The sequence below is a fragment of the Myxine glutinosa genome, chromosome 8, assembly GCF_964187855.1.
Source record: "Myxine glutinosa chromosome 8, kmMyxGlut1.1, whole genome shotgun sequence".
Taxonomy (NCBI): Eukaryota; Metazoa; Chordata; class Myxini; order Myxiniformes; family Myxinidae; genus Myxine; species Myxine glutinosa.
In genome coordinates this window covers 135,735,750-135,753,319 of record NC_136268.1, presented here as the reverse complement: position 1 = coordinate 135,753,319, position 17,570 = coordinate 135,735,750, and the positions used below count along the sequence as shown (strand labels likewise).

The 17,570-nt window shown below is 44.1% G+C and overlaps 1 protein-coding gene across 1 annotated transcript in view; it reads right to left on the bottom strand.

Annotated features, from left to right (window-relative positions):
• LOC137432928 (noelin) overlaps nucleotides 1-16,151 on the bottom strand; it is a 203,956-nt gene extending 187,805 nt beyond the window's left edge. The window contains exon 1 of the mRNA XM_078783741.1: nucleotides 15,668-16,151. Coding sequence (XP_078639867.1) covers nucleotides 15,668-15,748 — 81 coding nt within the window. The 5' untranslated portion in view covers nucleotides 15,749-16,151. The remainder of the gene's footprint in view (nucleotides 1-15,667) is intronic.
• Nucleotides 16,152-17,570: the final 1,419 nt, after the last annotated feature.

Below are 17,570 nucleotides of genomic sequence, written 5' to 3'. Positions count from 1 at the left end.
CCAAGATCTCAAGCCAGTCTCCTTAACCATTAAGACAACACCTGGCTAGTTGTTCCCAGCGCCACCAAAGGTGGATGGAGGTTATGTTTAAAACCCCTATCTGTTTGTTACTTGCTGGAAAAGATTCCGGCAAGTATGATGGTTGCCTGTTTGTCTGTCTGTTTGTGTGCAGTACTACGTCTACATCGTTGCATGGAGAATCGCCAACTTTACACACATATGTCTTGCCCTGGAATAGACTGTGCCCAAGTTTTAACTATCTAGGCCCAAGGCCTTCGTCATAATTAGATAATTCGACGAGTACAAAACTTCAACCGATCAAGATGCAATTTCATGAGCGCCATGATGGCATAAACTGGTGGAGAAAAAAAAGAAAAGAAAAAAAAGATGACGTCATTGGTCACGTGGTTCGGCCGCCATCTTGGGAAAATCGAAAAACTTTGCACCTCCATATCTTCGAAAGTGCTGAATAGAAAAAAAAATGAGACATGGCTCATTGTAAAGAACTCTCCATGGGGAATAAAATATGTTGATGATGTCATATGTGCCTCCATTATGACGTCATAATTCGACAAGTACAAAACTTCGATCAAGATGAAATTTCTTGAGCATAATATAGTTGCCCTGGAATAGACTGTGCCCAATTTTTTTTAACTCCCTAGGCCCAAGGCCTCCATTATGACGTCATAATTCGACAAGTAGAAAACTTCATCCAATCAAGATGCAATTTCTTGAGCGCCATGTCGGCATAAACTGGTGGAGAAAAAAATAATGATGACGTCATCGGTCACGTGGTTCGGCCGCCATCTTGGAAAAACCGAAAAACTTTGCACCTCTATACAGTAAATCCTCCGCGAACGCGGTTTCCAATTTACACGCTGAATTAAATGCGTCAAAACCTCCCCAACGCGAGGGTGTGTTTCGCATTTACGCGATCGTGGCTGGTGTATTCCCAAAGATTTATATTATTCTTTTTTCTTGTTTCTGTACTGTACTTTACTTAACCCTTGTACACACAAGGCTGGTATTCTTAGGCTAAATACAAGGCTAAAAAGACCCCCCCCTTGTGTGGACAAGGGTTAATTAATATTTAATTTATACATACGATGATACGAGTCGCCACCTTCCGTCATCGCTCGCAGTTCGATTTTACATTCTGGATTAATTGCGACAAAACGGCTCGGGTTCCCCCAAAGATTTTATTTTTTTCCCTTTTTCCTTATTACCTTGCTTAATTACTATTTAATTTATATACACGCGCGGCACGAGCTGCCACCTGTCACCATCTCCGAACCTGCCGCCATCAAGTCAAGTGAGCTTATGTCGAACATTATGGCTCCCAAAAGACCCAATTTGAACCAACCAGACAGGAAGAGGAGGAAAACAATGACCATAGAGGTCAAACTTGATGTCCTGAATAACTTATCAGTTTCTGCTTCATCTTTGGCCAGGCAATATGGCGTGAATGAATCAACCATTAGGACGGTACGGAAGGCCGAATATAAAATCCGCCCAGCGTTCGTGCAGGAGCCTCCATTGCAACATCATACGTCAGCAGGAGAGACACCCTTGTTGAAAAAATGGAGAAAAGATTGAGTGTCTGGATCGAAGTGAGACCCTCAGCTGTTGCTGGAAAAAGCTATGGCCTGGGATTGCCCATGATTTTAGAGGTTTCCCTAGTCGGAAAGAAGAAGTGAAGAGGATCATTGATCTTGCAAAACATATTGGAGGGGAAGGATTTGATGACATGGAAGAAGAAGTAGAAGAACTGTTAAAGTCTCATGGAGAAGAACTGTCCACTGAAGAACTTGTGACCCAGACATCTCATGAAGAAGACAATGAATAATATGATGAAGAGCCAGAAAAGGCAGACTTAACCACCAAACTGCTGGAGGAGCTCTTCAAGGAAACAATAACTGCCCAAGAAATTGCTGTAAGGATAGATCCTTTTGTGGAAAGAAGCCTGAAGTTCAAGTGGGCCATAGAGTCAGTTTTAAATCCATACATAGAACTTCACAGGGAGTTAAAACAGAAGGCAAAGCAAGTGCCTACAACACAATTCTTTCGGCCTACTTCAACACCTACCAGCAGCACTTCAACCCCTTCCACCAGCAATTCAACCCCTTCCACCCCTTCTACCGTGAATTCAACACCCACACCTCCAACAACCACCTCACAGTAAGGTGAGTTATTTTGCAATAATACAGTACTATTATGATACTAACACTTATTGGTTCACGAGTTATCAAGTGACCACTATATTCGTCATGTGTGTGCGTCTGTCTGCGTGTGTGTCTCTTTCTGTGTCTGTCTGTCCGCAGCATAACTACCCGATGATATCATCCGACCTTGATGAAACTTGGGTGGGAGGTTGATATCATGATCTAGTTGTGACCTGCCTGGAGAGGGCGTATTGCGCCCATTGCGCCCACGCCCGAAATAGATGTCTTTTTAGGGGGTAATCAAGTTCAAGCTACATCTTCTCCGAGGGGTTTTTTGGAATCTGACAGGGGTTTCGATATTTGGTTAAATAGGCCAATGTCATGTGTCCAGCCCCACGGAGCTCGATCTTTCATTTTTCATTTTTTTTTCTTTTTTTTTTGTTTTTTTTTTTCATTTCATTTTTCACCGAATTTTCGGTATTGTGTAGCTAACTAACCTCATAACTGATTATACATTATTTTCTATCTCATTTCAAGGTCAGAAACCTTTGTTTTGACATTTCCGGGCCTGGCCTGTCCGAGCCCGTTTCGGTTATAGTCCGTCCTTTGTCATTGAATACCGCTTGCTCGTGAACCATCGTCGTCTCCTGACTTGTTTTAATGTATATTTAATAATGCTGCACCATTCCATACAAAGAAACATGTAAAAAAAAAGTAAGAAAGGCTGTTTTCGGGTCAGTTTTTTGGGGAGCCTGGAACATGTCCCCAATTTCCCCATACGCTTAATGATTCCTCCAACGCAAATTCCTCCAACACGAGGTTATCCCAGAACGTATCCCCCACGTTGGAGGAAGTTTTACTGTATCTCCGAAAGTGCTGAATCTTACTATAATTCACCAAATGTCCGTCCGTCTGTCTGTATGTCTATCTGTCTGTTCGAAGGTACCGTAAAAACTGCTGAACCGATCTCAACGATATTTTGGGTGGATAATCCTGGGATCTACAGGAGTAACATAGATTATTTAGTTTTCCCAATTTCAGCTTTAGTCTCCAGCATTCTCAGGTTTGGACTCATGCATAACATTCGCGTTCGCATGACGTTCATTGTTCTCATTGTGACGATGTTGCTTTCCCGGGTGCCGCACAAACGGCTGCACCGATCGCTGCACCGATCGGACTCGGACAACAACAATCTTACATACTTACAATCCCACGAACCTTGAACGAATTCTTGAACTTACAATCCCACGAGATATGCGGAAAGGACGACCCAAAACCAATATAAACATCATTCGTATATAAACATCATTAAAAGTAAATAATGACCTCAGGAAAAGTTCAAAGACGTTTAATCTCTACATGAGAGAATTCCACATAGCTATTTGGGCGGTGAATACGCTAACAGATCGCTGTCTCCATCGATCTTGCCATGGCCGTAACACCTATCGGCTCAAAATCCTTTTAACTGTTCATTTGGTAGTTTTTACAATGAAGGAAACATTAACAATGTTGTTAAAAGTTTATTTTGTGATTAATTGGAGTTATGGTGTTTGGAATTAAAAAAGAGATATCGAGTTCAAGATCAAGTGAATGACGACATACCGTGATGGTTTCTACTTTCTGAACGTGAACTTCGCGGATCGCCATATGCAGATTCGCCACGGTCCCGCGATCGATGTTTCTATACATGAACGTACCCGTTTGTTTGCGAACGGGTACGTTTTTCATGGAAGTCCTTCACGAACTTGCTGTCCATGTCTGACGTGCGACTGAAGGTGCTACAGGAATGTGGAATTTATTGGTTTCATGCTTTAGCATTCGCCGTATCTGCATTGCCTGTTTGCTTCTGGCCTCCCACCCGTGCGTACAAAACTTCATCCGATCAAGATGAAATTTCTTGAGCATAATCTAGGAATAAATTCGTTTAGAAAACAAATGATGATGTCATCGGTCACGTGGTTCGTCCACCATATTTGTCCAAAATGGCCGATAAAAAAGTACATTCTGGCAAGTCCTCGGTCTCTGACAGATTGCTCATCTGTTTGTGCGCAGTACTACGTCTACATCATTGCACATAGAATTGCCATACTTTACACACGTATTTGTCTTGCCCTGGAATAAACTGTGTCCAATTTTTAACTCTCTCGGCCCAATGCCTCTATTATGACATCATAATTCGATAATTCGACAAGTACAAAACTTTATCCAATCAAGATGCAATTTCTTTAGCGGCATGTCGGCATAAACTGGTGGAGAAAAAAAATAATGATGACGTCATCGGTCACATGGTTCGGCCGTCATCTTGGAAAAACCGTAAAACTTTGCACGTCTATATCTTCGAAAGTGCTGAATAGAAAAAATTGAGATATGGCTCATTGTAAAGAACTCTCCATGGGGAATAAAATATGTTAATAATGATGTCATAGGTGCCTCCATTATGACGTCATAATTCAACAAGTACAAAACTTCATCCGATCAAGATGAAATTTCTTGAGCATAATCTAGGAAAAATTTAGTTTAGAAAACAAATAATGATGACGTCATCGCTCACGTGGTTCGGCCGCCATATTTGTCCAAAATGGCCGATAAAAAACAAAGTACATTCCGGCAAGTCTTTGGTCTCTGACCGATTTTTCATCTGTCTGTCTGTCTGTCTGTTTGTTTGTTTGTGAACAAAATATCTCAAAAAGTTGTGGACAGATTCGGACGAAATTTCGCAAAGATGTAGCGTATGTCACAAGGATGAAATGGTTAGATTTTGGTGAAGATCCGGATTCGGTTCCGGCTACTAGAATTTTTTAAGTGATTCTTCACCATTGGGAGATAGGATGTATCAAAAAGTTACGGATGGATTTTGACGAAACTTAGTGGAGAGGTTGAGTGTGTGACAAGGACAAATGTGACAAGGTTAGATTTTGGTGAAGATCTGAATATGGATTCGGATATGAGACTTATTAAATTTTTTAACTGATTCTTCACCATTGGGAGATGGGGCCAAAAACAATACATAGCAGGATATCTCAAAAAGTTATGGATGGATTTGGACGAAACTTATTGGACAGGTTGTGTGTGTGACAAGGAAGAATCGATTCAATTTTTGGTGAAGATCTGGATCCAGATCCAGGTAGTAGAATTTTTAAAGTGATTCTTCACCATTGAGTGATATGGCCAACCAGGCGGAGATATGCTCTCTACTGAGTGCCGTTCTAGTTTAGATTGTATTCTCAGTGACATTGATGTTGCTACATAACGGGAGAATATATATATGCCATGCGTGGGGGATATGTTCCTGGAAAATCCGCGAATCGCAAAACCAGCGAATAGAGAGGAAAAATCCACGAATGGCGAGGGAAAATCTGTGAATGGCAAGGCAAATCCCACAAATGTCGACGATAATCGCGAAGGTTTTATAAATAAATACCGTATGTGAAGCGACGTCATCGGTCACTTGGTTCGGCCGCCATATTTGTTTTAACACAAAAGCCTTAAAAACCACTGAAAATACATCCTGGCGAGGGTTTGCAATCTCTAATTGCTCTTTTCCTTGTTTATGTCTTGCAATATGTTGTCATATTTTTGCCATACAACTTGTTGTCGATTCTTGTCGAGCAACAGCATGGTTGTTTGCTCTGGCCAGCTCCGCTCTCTTATTGGCACGTAGTCAGGGCCTTTAGGGATATTTTGGGGCCGTTTGGTTCAAATTCTTCCAAAAGCACCAAATTTGGCCCAGATGTTGCCCATGCCATACTCTTTCGATTTTTGACGGGCGCCAAGACGGGCACCTCCCCCGGGGGCCCCATATTGGCGAAATACTAAATGGCCGCCACCCGGATTAGAGGAAAATCAGTTAAATGACCAAAAGGGTTGGAATCATGTATGATACCACTTTTCAGGGGTGTTCGAGGTCGAGGAATCCAATTATGATGTTATTTTGATGATTCGAGGTCAAGGTCAACCCTCAAGGTCATCTTACAGGTCATTTTTGAGTCAAACATGTCGGTTTTTGAGTTTTTTGTCAAGATTTACGCGAGGTTCACCATTTTATGTTTCTGGGTTGGGTAATCGAACTCTGACCTTATTTTTGACAATTAGAGGAAATATTTACATGTCTATTTCCTCATTTTCAGGCATATGCAGTTCATCAGTCTAATTACAAAGGTACGGATTTTGATGTTTTATGAACTGTATGCCATATCCTTGTGTTCAATTTTTTTTGCGATCCTGATCCGGGTTCATGTATACATGATTGTATACATGTCATAAATATGACGTCATAGGTCATGTGACCTGGCGGCCATATTGGATTTTATGAAAACCTTAAAAATGGATCCCTGCCTTCATTTTTCGATCGATTCATTTTGAACTTTGACCACTTATAGTATGCCATGTGATTGGATGCATATCCTAATTATGAGGTCATAGGTCAGGTGACATGGCGGGATGGACCGGTATGGTCCCCGGATCATACCGCCCTTGGCGCCCATCAAAAATCGAAAGAGTATGGCATGGGCAACATCTGTGCCAAATTTGATGCTTTTGGAAGAATTTGAACCAAAATATCCCTAAGGGCCCTGACTAACAGGCATCTAGCCCCTTTTTACATTCTGTTCTTAAACATCCTCTTTCCTCAGCTCCATGGCACCAGCTGCCTTCATCAATATTAAACTTCTTCAGGTCTTGTATAACTTTGAGTCTCCATATCAGCTTGGTTCCATGCACTGGGAAGTGCTTTGACAACCATCCAAATAACAGATTATGGATGTGGTTGTCTTCCACCTGAGCAAGATGACCTAACCAGTGAAGTCTTCTGGAGGCAATAATACATTATAGTGCCACATCCATTCCAAACCATCTCCCTATGTGTACACTACTACGCCCTGTCCATTGTTGAGCCTTACTGACACTCAATGTGCTATGTAGGCTTCCGTTGAAGCCTCAATCTTCCTGGATACGCCCCTCATGTTGGTTCATTTCTCAACCCTGTACAACAGAACAGCACACTCGGCAACTATCGAGGACGCCTCTTCGCGGGTAGTTGCACCCCTTCCACCCCCCCCCCTCTCCCCCACAAAACAATTCGGAGGCCAAGTCTTCCCCATTCTTCGCCTGCTGCCCGGATTCGTCAGGGCAGCGTGGGCATGGTCAGAGTGCCGATCGGTCCCCATGGACCTGCCCTTTCCCTCTTGTCTCTCTCTCTCTAACTCTGTCATGGCCCTGACTTCATGACGGCGGGGAGTACACCATCCTGGAAATGGGGGGGGGGACCTCTGGGTTGCTCCTGGGAGATCAATTGGCTGTCTCCGTGCTGTGGGCTTGTTCAAGTGAACTGCCCGGGGCTAAACACCAACAACACACTCGGCACTACAGCACAGTAAACTGTGTTTTCGTCTTCAAGGAAATATTATTGTCCCTGAATATAGGTCTGGAAATTGCTCCAAGCATTCTTTTGGTACAGGAAATCCTGTCATCCATCTCCTTTCTGATACATCCATGTGATTCAATAATTGAAGGCATCTGAAGTCAGTCACTGCCTTGATCATGGCTTGTACTCTGATTTATATTAGCTGCATGTCCTCCTAATCCTCACCTCATGTCCCCACTAGCAGCACCTTTGTTTTTGGCATGTTCATCAGTAATCCATATTCTGATGCCATCTCATCAAGTACATGTGCTGATCTCTCCATAGTCTCTCTGGTGGTACCCACTGCAACTGCATCATAATAAAACAAAGATGCCATCACTGTCAGATTTACAGGCCTCTTAATCCTTTTACCTCATCCTTACCTAGTATAACATTGACGTAGCAAGGGTTGGACAGCATTTCCTCCAGCTCTCAATTGTCAGATTGAAATGAAGGTCAAAAGGTGTTGGTGCGATAGTAGGCATGCAACCCAGGTGCGAAACCATCATAGACTTCAAGGCTGATTCCACGCCAGTGTACGTACACACACACACACACACACACACACACACACACACACACACACACACACACACACACACACACACACACACACACACACACACACACACACACACCTGTCCCTTCAGGAACAGGCAAGGCTAATTTATTGCATAAACAATACATGGTGGAATTACAACCCTCTCCCTGCCCCACACCCACTTCTCTTCCCGATATTCCAGGTATACATGGTCCAACTCCCCTCTACCTCCCATGTGCATGTAATAAATAAATGGTCCCATAACTGTAGAACAGTGGTCCTACATAACACCGGCTACAAACAACAAGGCATTGTGTGTAAAACCTTGTTGCATTGCTCTCACATCAGATGTATGTGTTATTCCTTCGGCTGCACAGAAATCAGAAATCTTGCCCCGAGAGCTGGTAGGCACCACCATCGCGGCGGCCCAATGACCCAAAATCAAGTTTGTGACCTCCATCCTCAATTCCAACAAACATCACTTCAGTCAGTATATTATCTTTAAATCTTGTCAAAATAACGTTTTCCATGTTATAATTATTAATTGTTGCGAAGATGTATTGTGCAAAGGTGTTACATTCAATTGTTTAGTACTGGGCCCATGTCCAGGTCCCGCAAATACAAAGAGGGCGATTCGGATTTCCCAGCGCACATTACCCAGGCAGCAGCAGGCAGGTGGCAGCAGAGCATACATTTTCAAAAGATGTTTTAAACATCCCTGTATTGGTTCCTCTTTTTGATTACCTGAGATAAAACCCTGAGCCAGGTAAAGAGCTCATTATTTCAACAACCTTTTGTGATAAACAACATGTGCAGTATGCTGATATACACACATGCTCAAATATATATAGGATGGCCAAATGCCACACATTGATAGGCAGTGGACCAAGAACATAATTAATTTTGGCATGAACTGAGCAAACCTTGACAACACCAGAGAGGAAAAACACATAAATTCCTGATCATGTTAAGTTCATGCTATCTTTGGAAGTTATCTTTGGATAGAGATAACTATCTTTAGTATAAATATAAAGCGGTTGTTCAGAGTAGTTTCTTAAAGCCAGTCACAACATGACTACATCTACGCAAACTCAAGTTTGAGCTGTCTCGCCTCGTTTTCAATCTCAGCACAGCTATAAACTGTCACCCTGGCGGCGCACTGCAGGTAGAGCGATGACGTCAATGTGCGCGCCATCCATCAGATGGACGTTAAAAACAGGGAATCCCATCTGCCAGCATTAGATGATGCACATAAAAGATCCAACTTGGTGTCTCTCAAGAAGAAGATGGGAGTTATTACCGGCACCCTGGCCAAAGTCCAAATTGCTGCGTGGACCTACATGAGGCACAGCATCGGCAGCACAGCCACACCTCAGATGTGATGCAACCAGCGGGCCAAACTCAGAATTGAATCCCAGTTCAATATATGGATTTGCCAACAGCAATATATACGTGCTGTCGCAGTATGATGAAAAGTGGTTCTGTGGCTGCAGACTGTAGACTGTAGAGGGACTTCAATCCCATAACTGCAACATCACCGGAAACCTTCCTCTGAAGGAAGGCAAAAATAAGACAGCAAAAAAAATAAAAAATTGCACAGCAAAAATAAGACTTTTGGAAAAGTTAACTTATTCAACGACTCCAAGTTTGAAGATTGCCAGAAAAAAATAAAAATAAGTAAATAAACGACAATTCCTTCAAATATTTTTTGAAAGAAGTGCATAGGGTACTTGTGATCAATGGAGAATCCCTGACACAGAAAAAAATTTGTTAAAATGTATCCGGTTATTTGGACAGGCAGTATATATGCATATACAACAGAGGGCTGGGCCACGTTCCTAAGAAATAAATATCTATGAGACGTCAGAGTTAGTAAAATTGCTATCGTGCTTGACATGGTTATTGCTTCAGTGATAAACGCAAGTCCTTAACCTGCTTTGTATGCACAAACACCGACAATGAATTTCTGAACTGAGTCCCAAATGTGGCAAACCTCTGGTACTTGCATCAATCAATTTAATGTTACAAATAATATCACCTTCATCCACTGCAATCAATCATGACACTTTCTCCTCAAAAGGACGGTAACGAACGGTACATTTGACAGTAACATCAGATGTCACGAATAGTTCCACTAAAGTAGTTAACACACACCAAACATGAAACAAAAGAAATCTTCTTAGGCTGGTTTGATTTAATTCAGAACTTAAAAGTTCTTATTCATGGACAGACAAGCTTTTTCTCAAATCAACATGTTTTCATGGTAATTAATAGTTGACTTGAATAGCTTTTTCCAGACATCGTCAATAACCTCAACTTCTGCAATATTCATAAAAAATGAGCACATAATAAATGTCAATGTCCCATACGTTATCTCTATGTGTGATGTTGAAAAAAAACAACCTTCCTTACCCACACACAGCATAGCCACTATCTTCACGCAATAAAATGTATTAACAGTATAGGTCCTAATTTTATATAAAGCATGTACAGATACTGCTGATGCATTTTCAATTTTATTGACCTGTGTCACACAATGGTAGCACTTTACTGTGGATATGCCTATATATATATATATATATATATATATATATATATATATATATATATATATATATATATATATATATATATATATATATATATATACACAAATCGAACCCCCTAACTTGACGAGGCATCAGGACACAGATCGAGTCCCATCACAGCACTTTCTGCAGGACCTGTTAGCAACAAGTGTTGTCTGCCACATGGACATAGTGTTTCTGCCCTGCTGATTACCAGGTAGGAGGTTTGCAGTCAGGAATGGTAGATTAAACAGAAGGATCACACTGACCCTAGATGTGCCAATTGGCCAAATGAAGCCTGCTGTGAAGTGGGTGAAACGTTGCTCAAGACAGGGTCTGCTCTTGTTTATTTGCTCAAACATGCCGAGTAGATCGAGTTTTACTTTCTGGTTCGAAACACCTTTCTTAAAAATATATAATAGCCGGTGAAGCCGGTGTTGTGAATAAACGCATACGTATTATGTTGAAAACCAGATTATGCTGGATCCCTTGGCTTGAGAATTCCGAAGTTGTGACGCACCAAATCGCTCAATGGAGGCCGCCATCTTGCGGATGCGGAAGTATGCATAACAAATTGAAAAAGGTTCAATAGGAGTTTGTTTCACCCGTCTTTGTTTGATTCACAATCTTATGCACCTCCAATTTATTATTAAAATACTTTAAGACCAACCTCGGCCCGCACGGGCCTGGTTATCTTCAACGAAAATGGTCACCAAACACCGGAACCAATGAGATTCGAGCATTTGAAAAAATATTTCTAAAACCAAATCACTCAATGGAGGCAGCCATCGTCCGGATGTGGAAGTATGCATATAAAAATTGAGAAAAAGTTCAATAGGAATTTGTTTCACCCGTCTGTTTGATTCACAATCTGATGCACCTCTAATGTGTCATTAAAATACTTTAAGACCAACCTCGTTATCTTCAACGAAAAGTCACCAAACACCGGAACCAATGAGATTCGAGCATTTCAAAAATTATTTCAAAAAAGCTTATTACGCGTTTCGGAGGGTGAAAACGGCATGAAATATTCTAAAATTGACGAAGAATTATTTTTTAGAAATCTCGCGACCGTAGGGGATAGTTTTTCACGGCCGGAAATATCCGAAGTTGAGACGGAATTCACCGAATTAATCAAGAAGTAAATTTTATCAATTTTAATCTCATCCATAATGCAAATGGTGTCATTTTAGGTCTGAATTTGCGAAATTTTGTGAGCTGACCAATCAGCGATCAGCTTAGGTCAGCCAATCAGCGCCATTGACATGGTTTGATTAACGACAGTCACACATTGCCGTTGAAACGGCGCTATCGTCTGACCTGTCGGCACTGATCTTACTGCAAGCTAACTTCTTCTGGTGGGGGAAGCCGCAGTGCCCAGAGAGAACCAGTCCTGACAGCGACTGAAGTTAGAAGACTACACACATACTGTGAAAACGTATGTTAAAGGAGAACGGACACGACCAAAACAACTTTGCAGATTTCAAAACATAAACATATCTTAAACACTTCTATTGAGTTCATTTCACAAATATCTTCGCAGTTTTATTAGAATTTGTCAAAGTATCGCCGAACAAGCAAAATCAGTTTTGTCAAAACCGCAAACCGGAAATGACGTTTGCGAAGTAACCCAGTTTTTCGTTCTTAAAGCCTTGTTGGCTTCGTGACGATCAGAACATCGCTTTGTTTTCGTTACGATCAGTTGGAATCGTGCCCAGTCGGTGTGTGGCTGCTGCTAGTGCGTGCCCGTACGTGCGGGGAGGTAAGTACGTGGACATACGTACGTTGACGTACGTACCAAAAATAAGGCCTCACTGTCCGGAACTTCACATATCGCAGTTACGATTAATCGCAAATTCGTTTTAATGGCCAAGTATTCAATTTTCAAACCGCGAGGCAGAAACAACAAACACACGCGGTTCCTTCGCTGTCGCTTGACCGTACGTGCAAAGAAAAATTAAAACTTGCATCGTTCCTTCGGTCTTCGCTCTCGTCCTTCGCCGTTCCTTCGCTCTCGTCCTTTGCTGTTCCTTCATTCACGTACAAAACGTATGTGTTTGCTAAATAAATGGCCATAACTTGGTAACCACTTGTCCAATTAATAGCAAACCTTGAAAAGGCACATCCTCAGGTCCCCAGCAATATACCTGGCAAGTTTCACTTAGATCGGACCAGTGGTTGTCGAGAAACAGCGGTCACAGACATACACACAGACAGACACACAGACACACAGAGATTGCTTGCATTATAGAGAGTGCTATAATGATACAATTACAACTGATACACCTGCAGTGCTGCACTAATTCAATAAAGTCGTATTTCGTTTCTGTGTTTCTATCCATTTCTTGCCTCACGGCACCGAACATTAATTAAATATTAGTTATGTATTCCATTGACCAGAAAAAGAAACTTTTTCAATTAAAAAAGAGACATAAAAATGAATACCATTCAGTATTTTGGAGGCGCCCGAGATCAAAATCGATCGCCATTGTGTCTGTGTCCGACGATTTCTCTTCTTCACTCTCTGGACGGTATGGTTCGAATCTGTATGGGAGAATCGAGTGTGATTCCCCAAGATTATTAACTTTCTCTTCATTTTCCGCATCAGATTGGTCAGAAATATCGCTGATATCCAGACTTACGCAACTATCAGAGTCGGTGTCTGCCATTGTTTACTATTGCGCGGTCACATCAGCTTCCTCCGATGACGTCACGATGACGATGATAGTCATCACCAGATGCTGGCCGGCGCGAGAGAAATCGTCTGCTATTGGCATTTTAAAACTCGGATATCTCACGATTCACGCATGCTAGAGCAACAATTTTTGCGCCAAACTTAATCTTTTTTGTTGCTACAATTAATTAATCTTAAGCATTTGATGTCTATACTCATGTCCGTTCCCCTTTAAGCCCAGTTAAAATTTCTTAAAATAGGCCTTAAGCGAGCACATCGTATAGTTACTTCCTTAAGCTTCTTGTGACATTTATTGTATGTAGGTATTAGGGAGGACTGTCTGCCCTTCTCTTTTACCAAGTCTTACCAGGTACGGTACCTACTACACCTACCTACTACCAACTACCTAACCTACTGATACCATAGTGATGGGTAAAATAGTGGCAAGAGGCTTTGGCTTCGCCGGCTCATTGCGGCTTTGCAGTCGGGTCATATTAATAAATATAGAGATTTTAAGTTTATAAACAGCTGATCTGAGTGACCATTTTGAGCCAGAAGGTTATTCATCAGAAGCTGAACTCCTACATCATCATCATAAGAATCAAGCTCTGGCTTTACTTATTCATTCACTCAATCATGTCAACAACAAAATAGGGATGTGGGTGGATGGGGACTGCATCGGTGGCACAACGTGCGATAGCACATTATACACATGCGATAGCACATTATCGGAATGGAAGGGCAACCACGAGTTCTGGAAATGGATGCGGCTAACGAATGAAATCATGCAAAGACAAACCGTCCGAACACATGCCATGGGATACTGCGTGGGGCACAAACGTTGATGAAGAATTGAATTCCGAGCCAGACTTTGAATTGTCTGCGGCACATGCCCTTGAGCAGGGGAGACAACACAGTGTGATGGTACTCGGCCTACATGTCAGGGCTGTAATAATCCAAACGCACACACACGGGGGAGTGGGCACACACACACACACACACACACACACACACACACACACACACACACACACACACACACACACACACACACACACACACACACACACACGGTGTGAATGAAAATAATGATGGAGTTGTGCACGAATGTCCATTGCAAGAACACGTGCCAGCAAGTAGCCGAGGACGAAGTGTACATATGAGGATATCTGTCAAGTTCACGTGGTTCAAGATCCCATCACGCAATGGATTAACTTTCCTGCAAGTCTCGCTCAGCTATCATTTCAGATGGAATGGATTAAATGGACATGGAATATGCATCCGTGGTCGTCGCCAATCAACGGGATTCCATGAGCCGTTCAATGCATCTCAAGTAGGTGTGCTGGCATCATTACATCTCTTGGTGGGTACGCACGTACACGCACACACCAAAACAAGTACTGGAATAGTGTGCACTGGTTCAGGAGGGAGGACGGGGTGTGCGATCGGGCAGGTCTTCCCCATGGACGCAGTTGGCAGGAGAAGCAGCAGACCAAAGATGAGTTGCAATTTGTGAAGGACATCAGAAGTAGGTTCATAGAGGACGCTCGGGATAGAGGGGTGCCGCTACAGGAAGTCGGGGGCAATGGAAGTCGTAGGATTTATGTCACACCCCACACACACCACGTGCACCACACGCACACGGGGGAGAGACCGAGAAAGTTCCGAAACAATGTCATGATTTACTCCCAGTTTGTCACCGAAAGGACAGTGACAAGGAGGTTGTCCATCAAATGTACTGGATTGGATGTACCGATGGAGTGGTGGGGATAAAATTAATTAATTATTTGTTGAGTAAGGAGTACAGGTGACCTCAACTCCACAAACGAGTTTAATAAAAATTAATTAATTGATTAATGCGATTTATTTATTTTTACTATTACATCGAATAGTAATGGGGACATTGAATGGTGCAGCTGATGTAAGTGCATCGTTCTCCTTCTGGGTCGATCTATGGATCCTTCACTTGTGCTTTCAGGAACGAGTTGGTGTGCGTGGTGAGAAGGTGCAGCGAAGGGAACGCGTCGATCAGATAGCCGGCTCATAATGTCGGAAAGATGGCCGCTCTGGGATTCCGTGCCGCCGGTGGGTAATGATCCCTGGATTAAGCGCGGGGATTATTTATTTTATTACAAGCAGCGAGTACAAACACGTCCTCGCAATAAGCACGCACCGAAAGTACGGCGGCACGCACCAATCGGGATCCTCGACGCCCGTCAAACGCCGAGGAGGGTTAATTCACATCACATTCGGATAACCTCGGCTCCATGGAATCACAATGCCGTCGCTTCCGCCTGCGCCGCCGCCACGGGCCACCCTTACCTGGGCCACTCGGGCCAGGGCGCACAGCGGGAGCAACCAACGCAGCAAGGAGGCGCGTCGGGGCCATCCCGAGCCGGCCATGCCCGTCACCGGAGCAGATCGTACGGCGGGTCCGAGAGGGTCCCGACGAAGCACGATGGAGATGTCACGACGCGGGGACCGAATGGATCTTCAGACCCCTCCCTCCTCGTCTTCCTCCTCCTCCTTCTCCTCCCCTCGCGTCCCGAAGGTGTAGCGCTCGCCTCGGGATGCAAAAGACCAGGTCCTTTTACACGGTGCCAGGAGGCCTAACCGGAGCGGTCGCTTGATAACGAGGAAGCCTCGAGGGGGTCACGGGCCGAGGGTCGGTCACCTCGTCGGCGCGGACGGACCGGCGGACACACCTTCTGGCACCGCTGTCGCCCTCGTTCGTCCGCGGGGCCGAGGGGTTTTGTTGTGATGGCGATTCTTTGAAAGGTTCGACGAGCACACAACGAGCAGGTGATAGATGAAGCTCGATCGCAATGTCGGGAGGGGAGATGAGAGAAAGGAGGGGGAGATGAGAGAAAGGAGGAGGGAGATGAGAGAGAGGGGGAGATGAGAGAGAGGGGGAGATGAGAGAGAGGGGGAGATGAGAGAGAGGGAGAGAAAGAGAGGGGGAGATGAGAGAGAGGGGGAGATGAGAGAGAGGGAGAGAAAGAGAGGGGGAGATGAGAGAGAGGGAGAGAAAGAGAGACAGGAGGGGAGATGAGAGAAAGGAGGAGAGGGAGAAAGAGAGGGACAGGGAGAGAAAGAGAGAAAAGAGGGCGAGATGAGAGAAAGGAGGAGGGGATGAGAGAGAGAGAGAAAGAGAGAGAAAAGAGGGGCGATGAGAGAAAGGAGGAGGGGGAGATGAGAGAGAGGGGCGATGAGAGAGAAAGAGAGAGAAAAGAGGGCGAGATGAGAGAAAGGAGGAGGGGATGAGAGAGAGAGAGAGAGAGAGAGAGAAAAGAGGGGCGATGAGAGAAAAGAGGAGGGGATGAGAGAGAGGAGGGGGAGATGAGAGAGAGGAGGGGAGATGAGAGAGAAAGAGAGAGAAAAGAGGGCGAGATAATAGAGAAAGGAGGAGGGGATGAGAGAAAGAGAGAGAAAAGAGGGGGCGATGAGAGAAAGGAGGGGGAGATGAGAGAGAGGAGAGAGAAAGGAGGAGAGATGAGAGAAAGGAGGAGAGGGAGAAAGAGAGGGACAGGGAGAGAAAGGAGGAGGGGATGAGAGAGAGAGAGAGAGAAAGGAGGAGGGGATGTGAGAGAGAGAGAGAGAGAGAGAAAGAGAAAGAGAAAGAGAGAGAGAGAGAAGAGGGGGTGATGAGAGAAAGGAGGAGGGGATGAGAGAAAGGAGGAGGGAATGAGAGAAAGGAGGAGGGAATGAGAGAAAGGAGGAGGAGAGGGGCAGGGAGAAAGAGAGAGAAAAGAGGGGAGATGAGATAAAGGAGGAGGGGATGAGAGAAAGGAGGGGGAGATTAGAGAAAGGAGGGGAGATGAGAGAAAGGAGGTGGAGAGGGAGAAAGAGAGGGACAGGGAGAGAGAGAGAGAAAGAGAGAGATATCCAAGGGCGCAGCAGCTGGAGACGACGACACCCTCGGATCCGATCCTAGAGCAGGACCTCACACGAGAGAATGGGGAGTCTCCTCCAGGGCCGTCGGCAGCTTTTCACTTCCACAGGCGCCGGAGATCCGAGCAGGGCTCGTCAGCGAAAGGGTGCTGCGTTCTCATTCCGTCCGATAAATAATTAGCCACGCCACGTGAGAACGTCCATTTCCACTCCGACCACCGACGCGGCGCTCCGTGCACCTGCTCAATGGCATTTGCGGGCTTTTTCGCTCCGACGGCTCTTCTCCTTCTCTTTTCTGTTTTAATCTCTCCTCATTATTTTCCTTTACCCTCAT